Genomic DNA, 13,828 nt, shown 5'->3' on the forward strand with positions numbered 1-13,828 from the left:
AATCTAACATTCTCATTACTGTTTGATGGCTGTCAAGGTTCATATCTGGATTCCAAATGTGACTTCTCAACGCCTTTTACATTCCTAGATATGATGTAGTTATGATTTTGAAAAAAAAATCAAACGTTTTAAAAAAAAATTACTAAATGTTTGAGATGGTCGACCCTTTTTTGGGTGCTGTCAGCTTTCTTCCAGCAGTTGCAGATTTGGTTTTATCCTAATTTTGTGGCTCAATTTTAAGATTTCATGTTTTCAAGTTAAGAATTAAACTAAGATAAAAGAGACTGATGTAATGATATGCGCTGGATTAATGTTCGTTGGTAGCAATTGTTATACATTTTTTAAAATATGGAACGTGATCTGAAACCCATTGGTTTTGGAGATTTGACCTTCCCTGTTTAAAAGAACCTTTGAGTTGAAATTAATTTTATTGTTCAATTTTTGAAATAAAAAACGTTTTTCGATGATCCCTTCTTTTGTTACGGTTGCATTCATTTCGTGTTTTTGTATGTTTTTTTAAAAAGCAATTTTCACGTTCATTGATCTGTTAGAAGTACCGGAGGACCTTTGCAGGTTAGTATCTTATATTTTTTAGATCACGCTACAGAAACGATTTAAATTCTTAACCACGTGATTTATGTTATCATCAAATAGTAGTGGCTATCAATGTGAACACCTAATTGTCTGCATGATTTTTTTAGAGGTAATTCTTCATCACATATATATACTTCCAACATCTGTACCTTTCCACATGATATCACTCCACCTTAAGATGAGTTGATTGATAATGTATGAGCAAAAAAAAACGAATCATTGACTGATTTTAGACTAGCTGTTTTATTCTCAGAAAATTGTTTACTAGAATTGACAATAATCGTATCATCAGCAGAAAGTGTTACTTCACTAGTTTGACATTGCTTTAAAGATCATTTGTATATTTATTAAAAACAGAAAAGGTCCTAAGTTTGCTCCCTGTGGGACTCCAGTTATTGGCAGAATTTCCAAAGAGATCATTTTCAGTAACGTATTGACACTGATTAATTTAGTTGCTTTTACGTAGTTCAGTTATTGATCTTCTGTAACTAAAGCATCACAACTTTTTTTAAAAATAAATTGATGAACTAAATTAACGAACGCTTTTTTAAAATAACAATGAAGATCGCATAACCTGTTTTTTCTTCTTTCGCATTCCGCGCAAACTTTGTCATTTCTGTCATTGCACGAGTGTTTTGAACGGAAACGGAACTGTTGCTTTGAATTTAGCTGCAACTTGCAAAAACAAGATTGTCTCAAAAAATTTGCTCAGCGAGCTGAAAAGACTTGTAGGTCTAAAATTTTTGAGCTCTTTCATATTCCCTTTTTATTTAAAGAACGAACTTTAGCCATTTTAAGACAATTGGAGAAGGTGCGCTCATTGATTTTCAAGCGAAGGCTAGGTGTTCATCAGTGACCGGTGAAGACAGTTTAAGAATATGCTTATTCAGATCTTCATGACCAAGATTTTTTTATTTGTTAAATGATTTTTGAGACTTCTACATCAGTGAATAAAATTTTGGTTCAATCACATCAATGTTAGGTAATTGTTCATACAACTGCCTTCCGATACATGTAAAATGCTGATTTAAGTATACCTTGGAGGCGAATCATTTTTTCAGTTAGGTTTTTTTTGTGCGTTCTTCAGAGCATGATAAACTGTTTTTAAGTTTGTATTTTTTCTCATTATTTTTTATTTTATTTCTTAAGCGATTTTGTTTTATCCCTTCATTCCTTAATTTAACATATGTGTTGCGATTGTTTTTACTTGGATTTAAGAACATTTTTGGAGGGCGTTGTCCCTTTTGTTCAAATTACATCGAATACGTTTTTTGATCATGGTTCGTTTTTGTTTTTGAGGGGATTTTCGAACGGTGCAAAACGATCGATGCAGGTATTTATGCTTGTGATTATAGCCGCAAAAATTTTTTAACATCAGTTATATAAAGCTTTTTCGGAGTGACGTATGTTTTGGTACTTTACCGCGTGGATAAATCCTCATGAATGGTTAACGGTTTTTTGTTTTTGTGTTCTTAACTTTGCCACGCTACAGGAACAAAAGCGTTTATCGCCCTATTGGGGCAACAATTGAGACATCAATAATAAACGTGTTCAAAAGAAAAAACTCAAAAACTTCGAGGAAAGTTTTTCAACCGCAGAATATTCAAGAAAAATAGGTGTTCAGATGAATGTTCAGGCAGAATGTTCACGTGAAAATAGTATTCAAGGGTTTGAAAGTCGCAGTAAGTTGTTTAAGTTATTACTATATTTTTTATAAAGCTTGTTTGAACACCTCCCAGTAGAAACAAAACATTATTTTTTTTGTAAATGTTGCTTGATGGTTTTTAGATTTATGATGTCAATATACGGCTCCAAGCAAGTAGTCCGAGAGGTGCCCGATGAATTGAAAGAACTGGTACAGAAAGTGTCCCGTGCATTCTACTCTCACAAGGAAGACTCAATTGTACTCGACTATCTGCTGAGGAATACGATTATGAATGAGACACAGTTGCATGAAGTGTTGAAACTTGACAGGAAGATGTTGAGAATTGTTCTGGCTAGACTGAAGACGGAACATTTTCTCAAGGACCGGTTGAGGTAAGTTTCGACTCAATGCCGCTAGTTTTATTCTATCGCCGTCCCTAATTACAAATTTACGTTTCTCCTTGTTTGAATCAAATGAGAGCGAGATGGAAATGTTTTTATTGCATATTAATTTATCTTATCTGTTAATGCAAACGTTAACGAAGCGGAACATCTACTTCTTTTCCAGAGAACAATTTGTCTAACAGAATCATGCATTCGTTTTCACAATTCGTTTGTTAATGAAAACCAATTTATCTGTGTTTGATATATATATATATGTCGGTATAAAAGTAGTTCATTTTTTTCAACCTTCTGTTCTTGTGTTCAATTTTTGCAGTTTATTGTGTTCGATTTTTGTGTTCAACTTCAATATCTGTGAGTACATCTCAATTGCTGTTAGGCAATTTAATAGTAGGTTTTTTCCGCGCAAATGAAGCGTGGAGGTCCATTAAAAATGTGATTCAATTGTGCGAAGCCTAACTGCATGAGAGTCTTCCTCATAAGGTCTCTATAGTATAGTGGTTCAGTGGACCGTCTAAGTGTTTGCCTATGACGCACAAGTGAAAAAAGGAACTTCGACCCACGAGGTTTTGTGGGATTATTTTCTATAAGGTGATTTTTCCGTATTTCATAAAATTTTTAGAGATTCTTTTTTCCTCTCGGTTGTCTCTATTTGAGAATTACAGCTTCGCCTCTTAGTCATATGCACCATCCTTCTACCAACCTCTCAAAGAAGAATTGAAAAAGTTATTTAAAAACGATATTTTTTGAATTTTTCTTTTTTGAAGCCTTAGTGTAAATAGTCGAAGATAGCAATTCTTGTTAATTTGAACTAACAGTTATGAACTTGTGAAGGTTATTTATGCTTCAAACCACGCCTCTGTTCCTCAAAACGCCAAAGAATTCGAACAAACATTAAAAAGTCTGGAAAAATTATTTTTTTTGGTAACTGGAATGCACCAAAAGTATCAGCTGCTACTCGGCACAGCGTGACCCCCAATTTATACGAAGCTCAATCTGAATGAATAAACAAATCTTGTGCAAATTTATCGACTAATGGGCGTTCTTTTCAGTTATTGCGCCATTACGTTGATATCATGAAAACGCTTTGTTTTGCCTATAGCTATGCCAAATCTTTCTTTCCTCAGGTAGATTGACCTGTTTGCGCCAATAATCTGTTTTTAGATTGCATCGTTTTCACAATTCATACACCAAAAGGCTGCGACTGCAAATATTTTCGATTTCGGTTTGAATTCGAGTTTTGATATTCTGATTTTTTTAACTATCCATCCTATGGTGCCCAGTAGCGAATTGCCATCCATGTGCAGAAAAAGTCAACGGTCAAGCATATGTGGATTTTGTACTTAGTAACGATTCCCCCCACATTGCAAAAGGGGTGAAATAGTTAAAATATTCGAACATTCTGATGAATGCTTAAATAAAAGTTGTTCTAAGTATTATCATGTAGTGTGATTGAGAGTTGTTCTCCCATTGTCATCTCCCTCCCCCACGGTTGGCCCTGCACTGAGCAGGAGCGGGGGCTAATAATAATAAGAGCGTTGTTGAGTTAAGAGTGAAAGAGTGTTGTTCAGTTTAGAATAGAGACAGGCCAGGATGGGAAGTCGGTGAAGCAGCTCTACTACTACATCAACTACAAGGCATTCGTCAATGTGGTCAAGTACAAACTGCACATGATGCAGAAGAGGATTGAGGCGCAGGAGAGAGATGACTCGTGCAAGGCAGTCTACAAGTGCAGTAATGAGGCATGCAGCAAGACGTACACCGAGTTCGACATAGATAAATTGGCCGATCTGTCCTCCATTGACTTCGAAACAGGTGCGAGTCCGTGAACAGTCCTGTATACTCGTTTGTTATTCGTGTTAGGGGTGGGGCGGATCTGGGATTTTTATGGGGGTGATTTTCAAACAAATTGTGTCGATCTTTGTTTAGGACGACCAAACTGGTATATCGATCTCTCCGAAAACACTACAACGATCCTTTTTTCCAAACATTTTCTGCTTTGACGAAAAAAAGTATGTTTTGAGGGGAAAAATGCGTTGTTGTCAAATCTCTGAGAGGAGTCTTTGGATCCTAAAAAACCTGATTCATTACTTCATACAGCGATCTCGCCATCTTCCTCCTTTTTGAAAACGAGGTTAATTGTACCAGTTAGATCTAGTTAACACATGTTGTTTCTCTAATAGCGGCAAGGAGTTTTCTTAGTTTCTTTCAAATTACCAGTGCCTCTGATATCTATGTCGCTGATCAATCGCTGAGTGGTGCTGGTTGCTGCCTAAACAACAAGAAAGTTCTATTTAAATGCTTATTTTAAATATTCAATCCTGTGCTCAAATATAATTGTCTACACTAAGTTGATGAAAAGTCCAATGGAGGTGTTTTTTTTTCCGGTAGGCGAAGCCCGACTGGTGTGCACTTTTTGTGGTCGAGATGTGGGTGAGATGGAAGCGAAGACTAACAATGCGAGGGATTTGCTCGCCAGCTTCAACACACAGATGGAACCCATATACAGGTACACATTTAATAGTTCAATTCAGTCATGTCCCATTTAAAATTTGAAATGAATACTTAAATTGTCCATAAAACGAATAAAAATTTTTCTACTATAATTTTAATCTAATTATTTTGATAGAAATTTAAATGGTCTTCCAGCAATCAAAATATTTCATGTCTTCACAGTTTTCAACTATTTTTCCATTTTGTTCTTGAAATCATTTTTCCATTTTGACCAATTTTTTTACACATTGCTTTCTAGCAAACAAGAAAAAACCAGAAAAAAATTGATATTTGTGCTTCCGAACGAAATTTTTATCCATTCAAACTTGATTTTGAAGGTTCATCTCCAATATTATTCATTATAATTTCAAGTGGTTCCGCAATTAACTTTTTTTTTCAACATGACTGCTTCGATGTAGCTATTTTTCCTAAATGCTTAAACGTTGCGTTTCAAAATTTATCTCAATTCATATAGGAGACAGCAAGAAAGACCCAATAATTTTCAGACCATTTCCTTATTGCCGGTAATTGAAAAAGACTTCAAACGACTAAATTACAATCGAATGAAGCAATTCGTTGGAAGCTGTATTTTGTTGTTAGGTAACTAGTTCGGTTTACCAGAGAAAAGAGGCACAGTAGATGCAATTGTATAGCTAATGGAGTAATTGAAACAATAATTAAAAAGTCAGCATATTAGTTGAACTCTGAACTTTTTTAAATTTGAAAAAAGCGTTTGATACGGTGACAATTTCTTTTTTTCATTAACTCCGCGACTTGGGCTTTTGAGGAATTGTTCACATGAGGTCGTATGCAGTTTATAAAATTTAAAGACTACCATTATTCACTACTTGAGGCTAAAAGTGGAGTATTGCAAGGCTCTCTATGCAGGTGATACAGTCATTAAAATTATTGACAGATATCCACAGTCAACGAAGAAACATCAAACAGGCATGAATGAGACCAACAAATGGCTCTATCAAGTCAACTTACACTAAACAGCGACAAAACTAAAGTAATCATGCTTGAAAAAAAAATAAATAACCGGGCGAACATCAGACTGTATTTTATTCAATAATAAGAAGTTTGACGAAGCTCAAATTGTTGAGTTTTTCGGAGTACTTGTGGACTCAATTTTTAGTTATCACTTTCAAAGAAAAGGTAGCAAACAAATTGCTCCAACCTTGCGGGTTGATGAATCAACTGCGCAAGTACTTAAGCTCGGCAAAACTGGTTCAAACTCACATACAACCGGTTTTACAATACAGAATTCTTGCTTACCCCAATACAGATATAACATCAATAAGGCGACTTGCAGCTAAAGTTAAAAGAATAATCAGTATAATTTTTCGTATAAAGAGGACAGATTCAATACAGGACATAAGAATAAATTTCTGTTTTTCATACCAATTGAGTTGTTTGGATTCTTAATTCTTAAATTATTAACGAAATCCCTTAGAAAGAATTGTGCGCTAGATAATTTTCAGTCAATGATGGGACTACACAAAAAGTCGTATCGTTTTATTGTCCGACTTCCGATACGAAAGTAACGGAATATTTGTGCTCGGGGTGGGTTTTTTTCTTCAGAGAAATTTCGACTTTTTAACTAGCCGTTTTGACAATTTTTTTATATCATTCGAAAGCTATTGTTTTCCTGAGCTTAAATTTGAAAAGATATTCCACCTGTGATCATTTTTCGTCAAGTTATGGGGGTTTAAAGATTGCCATTTTGACCAATTTGATATAATTAACGCGCGATATAATTCGCGCTGTTAACGCGTAAGCGTAGATTTAATCCGTCTTAGAAATCGTTCCAAATTGGTTGAAGGAAGCTTATTTGCCATAATTGATTTGTTACAAGAAGCAAAATCTATTGTTTTGTACTTTATATGGCGTGTGGGGGATAAAATTCATAGAAAAATTTTAAAAGTTTAGAAAAAAAAAGTTTTTCATTTTATTTTATTTCATTCAATTTTTTTTATGTTGCTTGTTATTACTGCTCTATAAACGTTACAAGGCAGTCGGAACTTTCAGGGCTTCGCACTGATACGAGCAGTCTTGTTAGATATTTACAGTTTAACGCATCTCGAACCACAAATCAACACTGAATAAACATCAAAATCTTAAAAAATCGCCTTTAAGAAAAGCTAGACAGAACTTTAACCTAGTTCTACGTTTTTTTGGCAAACGATTAACAGTTTTTCCAAATGAGCTAGAGTTCCTCAAAATAGCAAAAAAGAAATCAGAAATTGAACCAAAAGTTTCTAGAAAATTTTATCTTGGATAAAAGGGCGATTTAAGGTTTCTGAAAGGTTTGAAACTAAAACTCAAGCAGATAATGTAATTTTTCGAGCCGCTACGTATCTTGCTACGCGCGTTTTCAATTTTTTCTGCCTGAAGCTGTTGAAATCAGGTCTAGTATCGTCCCCCCTTTTCATTGTGAGTCGATAGTATTGCGTCTTTTTGTTTCATTTAAATTTTCTTTTTATCAGATTGAAAACAATTCTTTGTGATTATTGTTGTTATTCTTACACTTGCGAGAGCTAGTGTCATGTAATCGGGATTTTGACTTTTTCTGTAAACAGTTTTCCTTAAATATTTGTATTTAAAATGCACGTTCCTGTATTATCGGTTCTTAGCAACTTCCAGGCCACTTCTCACTTGGCTTGGAGGTAATGTGGTTGCCTATGCACTCTATAGTTTCGATTCCCGGGCTAAACTTGTTTTTTTGTAGCAACTTTGCAACCTATGGTTTCGAGTCCCGGTCGGATCTTTTTAGGTTTCTGAAATTGAATTTTCTTTCCGAGAAAAATTGTATAATCGGACTTTAGTTTGTCGGCTTGTTTTGTCAGCTTAGCTGCCACACCACAATTTTGTTTGCGCTGTAACCAGTTTTTAATTTGGTTTGCAAGTTTTGTTGAAGCAACTCTGAAGTTTTTAAACTGTACTATCCTTGACAGGTATGTTTTCAGATTTTTTTTAAAGTTTGTTTTTTTTATGTTTTTTTTTCGCTTAGAAGTTTGATTCCGCCTACATGATTTCGGCTCATGTTGTGTCAGTTTAGTGAACTTATTTTGCATCGGTCTAGGGATGAAAATTGATAATTCGTTTTTTTTTGAAGAAATCATTTCGGTTGGTAGTATAAAGTTTAAATGTTGAAACTTTTTAATCGCTCAAATTTTTTATGACTTTTCTTTTCCCTTAGTATTTCTTACGCTTGCAAAAAATACTAAAAGGTTTTTAGATACTGTTGGTTTGTTTTTACGGAATTATTTTCATTTTTACTAAATTTTGTTTGCGATTTTGTTATTTTCTCATTTTCTATTCGCTAGCTTGTTATTATTCTTATGTGATAATTTAATTTTCTCGGCTCTACTATAGCCCCTAGCCATCGAATAAACATCAATATTACGGTGTTTTATGAGGCCGAATAGGATCCGGGTTGAGTAATTGAAATGGGGTGACAAAGAGCAATTGATTGATCTTCGGTGTTTCAGTATCCTGCAGGAGATTGAACAGTACACTCTGTCCCAGCAGATTTTGGAGCCCAGAATAGCAGGGGAGGAGGATGAGGAGGGGATGGGAATGGGAGAGAAAGGGGGGCAGAACGGAAGTGCAGGAGGAGTGGGCAACAGGGTCATCACAGTGGACTTGGGGGCAGATGCGAATGCTGATGCTGATAAAGGTACGTATTTTTTAAACATGAAACACACGAGTTTAATTTGTTTCGGTGCCATATTTGAAAACTACTTCATTATTTGAAACACTGGTCCAATATTTGAAATACTAGCGCAATAGTTGAAACACTAAGGCAATATTTTTCCCGGAGAAATCAACTGAAACAAATTAGAAAGAAAAAATCGCGTATTAGCGTGAAAGTTTTTTCAATTGAGTGTGTTTTGTTCTATTTCATGTGTTTCATACCAGATGAGCAACAGCTTATACTGCATCTCGAACTTTGTTCACATATCGACACTGCGTGTCGCGATTTGCTCTCAAAGTTTCTCGATGCAATATATAGCTGTTGCTTTTGTACTACAAAATCATTTGAGGAATTAATGTTCCGACATTTGAAAAATGAGGAGGAACTTTGTATTCGGGTGTGATTTAATTTTTTCTTTTTTTTTTTGCTTTACACGCAAAATCGGGCACCACAGTAATCATCGGAATGGGTCGAGCGGTATGTCCTATTAAAAATCTTTCAGTTGTGATTCGAGCGATATTGAAAAATTTATAAATTTTTTTTTCTGTGTCGAGAGATGTCCGTTTGTAATTTTTGATTTAACTTCGAGTGAATAGGTGATTGAGCAGGCTTATTTTGTTTTTCAACCAATAAATTCAAAACAATTAGTCATCCTAATTGAAGGAATGATATATATTAAAGCCCCCCTTCAATCTTGAACCGAACGACATTAAAATTTAAGTTGTCCCAGTGTCGAGAAAAACTGGTTTCTAATTTCTGAGCTTGACTCTATTTTCGAGCGATTAAAGCAAGCTCGCAGGCAGGCTTGTTATAGAAAGAGAAGCCTTGAAAATTTTTCTGAAGTTTTTTAGCGCCATTTTTGCCCGATTCGCCTATTTTACTGTGACTGTCAAATATACCTAAATTTCAGGTTTTCTTCAGATCTTTTCATCACACCACGCAGAAAAACAACACTAATTTGAAAAAGAGAACATGAAAAAGTTTTCAATGTATTTCTTTTTACTATGGTTGGAACATTCTGTGCTTTTTGCACAGCAGCCGGGCACCCTTGTTGTATTTTGCTTTTGGATACGTTTTTTGCGTAAATAAGATAAATTCAACTTTAAGACGGGTGATGAGAATATTTAAATCGAAGACAGATCTTTTATGTTCATAGCTGCTGTCCGGAGTCGTTGACCTTCCGTGTGTTGATAAATAAAATTTTTACTGTTTTAACTTTTTTAAATCAAAATCATGATTGTTTTATTTTTAAGATGCATTGTTTTGTTTAGGTAATTATACAGAGATCTTACTTCTCAGGTTTAAGCTTAGCTTAATTACAATAGATCAACTTCTAAATTGCAGCGCACGCGAAGTTTGGAACCCTTACTCAGAAAATTGCTAGGCAGAATTCACTTTCTATTAGCCCAGCTATCACCATTCAGCCTTGGGCTTTTTTCTGTGGGTGAAAGAGATGTCATCCATTTTGCCGCAGCCGGTCCCACCTTGAGGATGCGGATGACAGTGAGACCCCTCTAAGCGTGACCGAAGTGGGATTCGGCAGAAATCACTGCTATGGTGTCTCAATGTCAACCTGTTATTGCATTTGTAAATACTTCCTATTTAGGTCCGAAAGAGATCCCGGCTTGGATGACCAGTGCCAGCATTGGATCCAGCATATCTAATATTGACAAATCCAGTGCAACAGAGTCCAAGTCGACATCCCAGACATCTACTGCGAAGAGTTCTCAATCCGGAGGAGACCTATTTATTCAAAGACAGTCCAGAGCAGGTGCAGCAGGGAACACTGCAATTAGTCAGTCGTCTTCAGTTCTGGATGAAGATCACATTAAGAAGACACTAATGCACCATGAGAATAAAACCATGTCGCATGTGAATTTGTCAGCTGTGTCGACCAACAGACAGAAAGCAAACCAAAATCAGGTATTGAAATCACTCGCAAACACGTTTTCTACAATAGCCTAGGTCGAGAGTAATGATCAGGATTAAACCTCTAAACCTAGGTCAAGGCTGAAGTTACTCGTCAGCACCTTACTTAAAAAAGGCTTAAATCAAGGCTGAAGTCAGGCCTAGTTCAAGGTAGTGAATATTAGTCAGCACCTGAGAAACATAATAATATAGTATAATATATTATAATATAATATAATATAATATAATATAATATAATATAATATAATATAATATAATATAATGTAATAAAATATCATCGAGTTTATAGTTGAGTTTGTTGTCACAACTTGTTTATATAATTGTGAAATTTAACCCCACCCTGTATTGCGAAAGCATCTCAAGTTTTTAATACATGTTTTTTGAAAGAAAATATAGAAGCCGGCATGAAGAAACTATTGCGATGGTTTATGACTGAATTAGGTCTCCCTTTTTTTTCTCAGCAAGTTTTTTTTATTTCCTTGATTTTTCTATTTTTTACTAGAGCTATTCTTTAAAAAAATCGGGCTAATTTTTAATACTTTTTTATTAGAATTTTTAGTAGAATTTTTATTTTTTGAATGATCGTTTTTTTTTATCAGGCTTTGATCAACAACGTGGATGTTGGCAAAACCGAGAGCAAGTCACGGGACAATAGTGACTCATCAGAAAGTGACTCAGACTCGAATGGGGATGGAGGAGAAGGGGGAAAGTCAAGCTCCAAAATGGACCAGCGAGACAAAAACTGCCCAGACGACAATGAAGAAATGATGAGTTCAGATGACGAGGATGAAAATGACGCTGAGCCTGACTTTGTGACTGTAAATGGAGTTCAGATGCCCTTTGATGATGTGGCACAAGATCATATCGCACAAATGAGTGGAGAGGAAAGAGAAAATTACATGAAGATAGGCCAGAAAAGGTTTGCGCCTTTAGTCGATTGAAGCAGAAAGGACTGAAAGGAGCATTTAAAACTGACTTGATTTTGGATGATTTCTGTTCTTGTATGCTAGCTTAATTAATATTTTCCTTTTGTGTTTCGAGGTCCTTTCAACTCTTTTGTTTTAGTCTTGAATCGGAGGACTTTTATTCTTTTGATAGCGTTCATTCTTCTGAACCTGATAAGAGTATTAACATGCCAAGAAAAATGAATAATTGAAAAAAGGCTGCTTAACGACGATGCATTTTTCTTTTTTTTTGGTAACGGAATTTATGTTTTTCGAAATTAAGACTATAAAAACTATTTGGACTTGTAAATCATTAGATTCTGTGGATAGTCACCCAACATATGAAGTTTTTTTTCTACTTTTCAGATTTACAAATGATTTTAACCATTACAATAGATCGCTGGCATACAATGCCGAGCTTGCAAATCACCTTTTTATTGTTCGTCTGCCAGTTTTTAACTCCAGCTTTATCATCGGACAAAGTCAGACTTACAGATATCAAGACTCTTTCGTTCCACAATGGGGCCTACACTACTGGTCGCAGATCCCGTCCAGTGCCTCAAATGACTTGTATTTCCGGATCCGCTTGTGGCCAGAGTTCCTTCAAACCATCATCTGCCCAATGTTACAACCAAGGATCAGACGGGTTCGATGTACAATGGAAATGCTCGGCCGATTTGGACAACTCAGTTAGGTTTGGTCAGACTATTGTTACTTGTGAAGGCTATGATTACCCTGACGATCCCTACGTCCTGAAAGGATCATGCGGCTTGGAATACGCTCTGGAATTAGTGAACCCTGGGGCGCACTCCGGATACCAAGGAAGCTCTTACAATTCCAACAACCACAAAGGAAGTAACGATGAAGTACCAAGTGCATTGTCAGGATTCGGATCTCTGATTTTGTGTGTGGGATTTATAATGTTTGTTTTGTGGATGTGTTCTTCTGGCACGCCTGGTAGCGATGAAGGTGGTTCTAGCGGCAGATCATCAGGGTACCCTGGAGGGGGAGGTGGCGGTGGGGGAGGAATGGGATGGCATCCTCCAGATCAAGGGCCCAGGCCCCCACCCTATGGCGACCCCGGTTTTGATGGTGGCGACACATGCGGGGGTAATTCTTTTTCGAATCCTGGCTTCAATTTTGGCGGCAACAATCGTGCTGGAGCTTATCGTAGACCTAACCAAAATGGACCTGGTTTCTGGTCTGGAATGGCGACTGGAGGACTTATGGGGTACATGTTTGGAGGAAACAGGAACAGTGGTTATGGAAATAACTATGCAACTCATAACTATAGTCGTCCAGGACCATCTCATGGATCTTCGTGGGGGTTTGGAGGAGCATCATCGGGACAGTCTTCGAGTGGAGCTGGATTTTCTGGAGGATCCCGGAACGCAACTGGTTTTGGCGGTACACGACGGAGATAGAAAGACAAAGATAAACTGGAAGTTTTATGAAATTAAATCCTCGTAAATATTTAAGATTGAGCTCCCTAATACTGTAGTATAAATTAGAAAGACTGCGTAATTAGTATTTGATTCAAGTAGTTTAATTTCAGTTTGTATTTTTTTTCATATTCAAAGAAAGAATCAATTGTAGTTTCATGTTTTTCCTACGTACTGACTTCAGTACCGGGTACAAGTGTGATAGAGGGATCCCAAGAAGCTAACCCGGTTCCTAATGTAAATATAGTGCCTCAAAATTGTTCAATTTAGTGCTTTGATGATGCCAATTGAAGTATTGTATAAGTTTGAGCGAATGAGGCAGGTTATTTACGCTTGAGAAATGTTTTAAAACGAGCGACCGGCGCATTTTGAGTTAGTTTATTGACGTATTTGCCTGAAATTAAGGTAATTTGAGACCCCTCTCTCACACTTGGTTTTAAGGGGACTCCTCTATCATACTTGTACCCAATACCGTGCTACCAAAATGAAATTAACGTGGAATAGGTTTGAGCCAACTTTGCGATACAAAACCGCAAGTCTTCTTGTTTTCAATTACCCTATCAAAATAAGAAATTGTATTGAGATTTCAAAAAAAAACAGTTGACTGAAAACATTTTTTGACGCAATCAATTCGAAGGTTTTTCTAGGATAAATGTTTCTTGGTCAGGCACCACGCATAT

General features: G+C 36.1%; 2 protein-coding genes across 2 annotated transcripts; both read left to right on the plus strand.

Moving 5' to 3' along the window:
* The first annotated feature begins 2,385 nt into the window (after window positions 1-2,385).
* On the plus strand, window positions 2,386-11,796 carry LOC134854201 (general transcription factor IIE subunit 1-like). The gene is made up of 6 exons (XM_063870361.1): window positions 2,386-2,631; window positions 4,217-4,455; window positions 5,032-5,149; window positions 8,628-8,815; window positions 10,440-10,756; window positions 11,362-11,796. Exons 1-6 carry the CDS (start codon window positions 2,387-2,389, stop codon window positions 11,701-11,703), a joined length of 1,449 nt encoding a protein of 482 aa, XP_063726431.1. The 5' UTR covers window position 2,386; the 3' UTR covers window positions 11,704-11,796.
* A 280-nt stretch (window positions 11,797-12,076) lies between these two features.
* Window positions 12,077-13,281, plus strand: LOC134854248 (store-operated calcium entry-associated regulatory factor-like). Its single transcript, XM_063870424.1, has one exon. The coding sequence runs from the start codon at window positions 12,081-12,083 to the stop codon at window positions 13,128-13,130; it is 1,050 nt and encodes a 349-aa protein (XP_063726494.1). The 5' UTR covers window positions 12,077-12,080; the 3' UTR covers window positions 13,131-13,281.
* The last annotated feature ends 547 nt before the right edge of the window (window positions 13,282-13,828 follow it).

This window comes from Symsagittifera roscoffensis, chromosome 9, assembly GCF_963678635.1.
Source record: "Symsagittifera roscoffensis chromosome 9, txSymRosc1.1, whole genome shotgun sequence".
Taxonomy (NCBI): Eukaryota; Metazoa; Xenacoelomorpha; order Acoela; family Convolutidae; genus Symsagittifera; species Symsagittifera roscoffensis.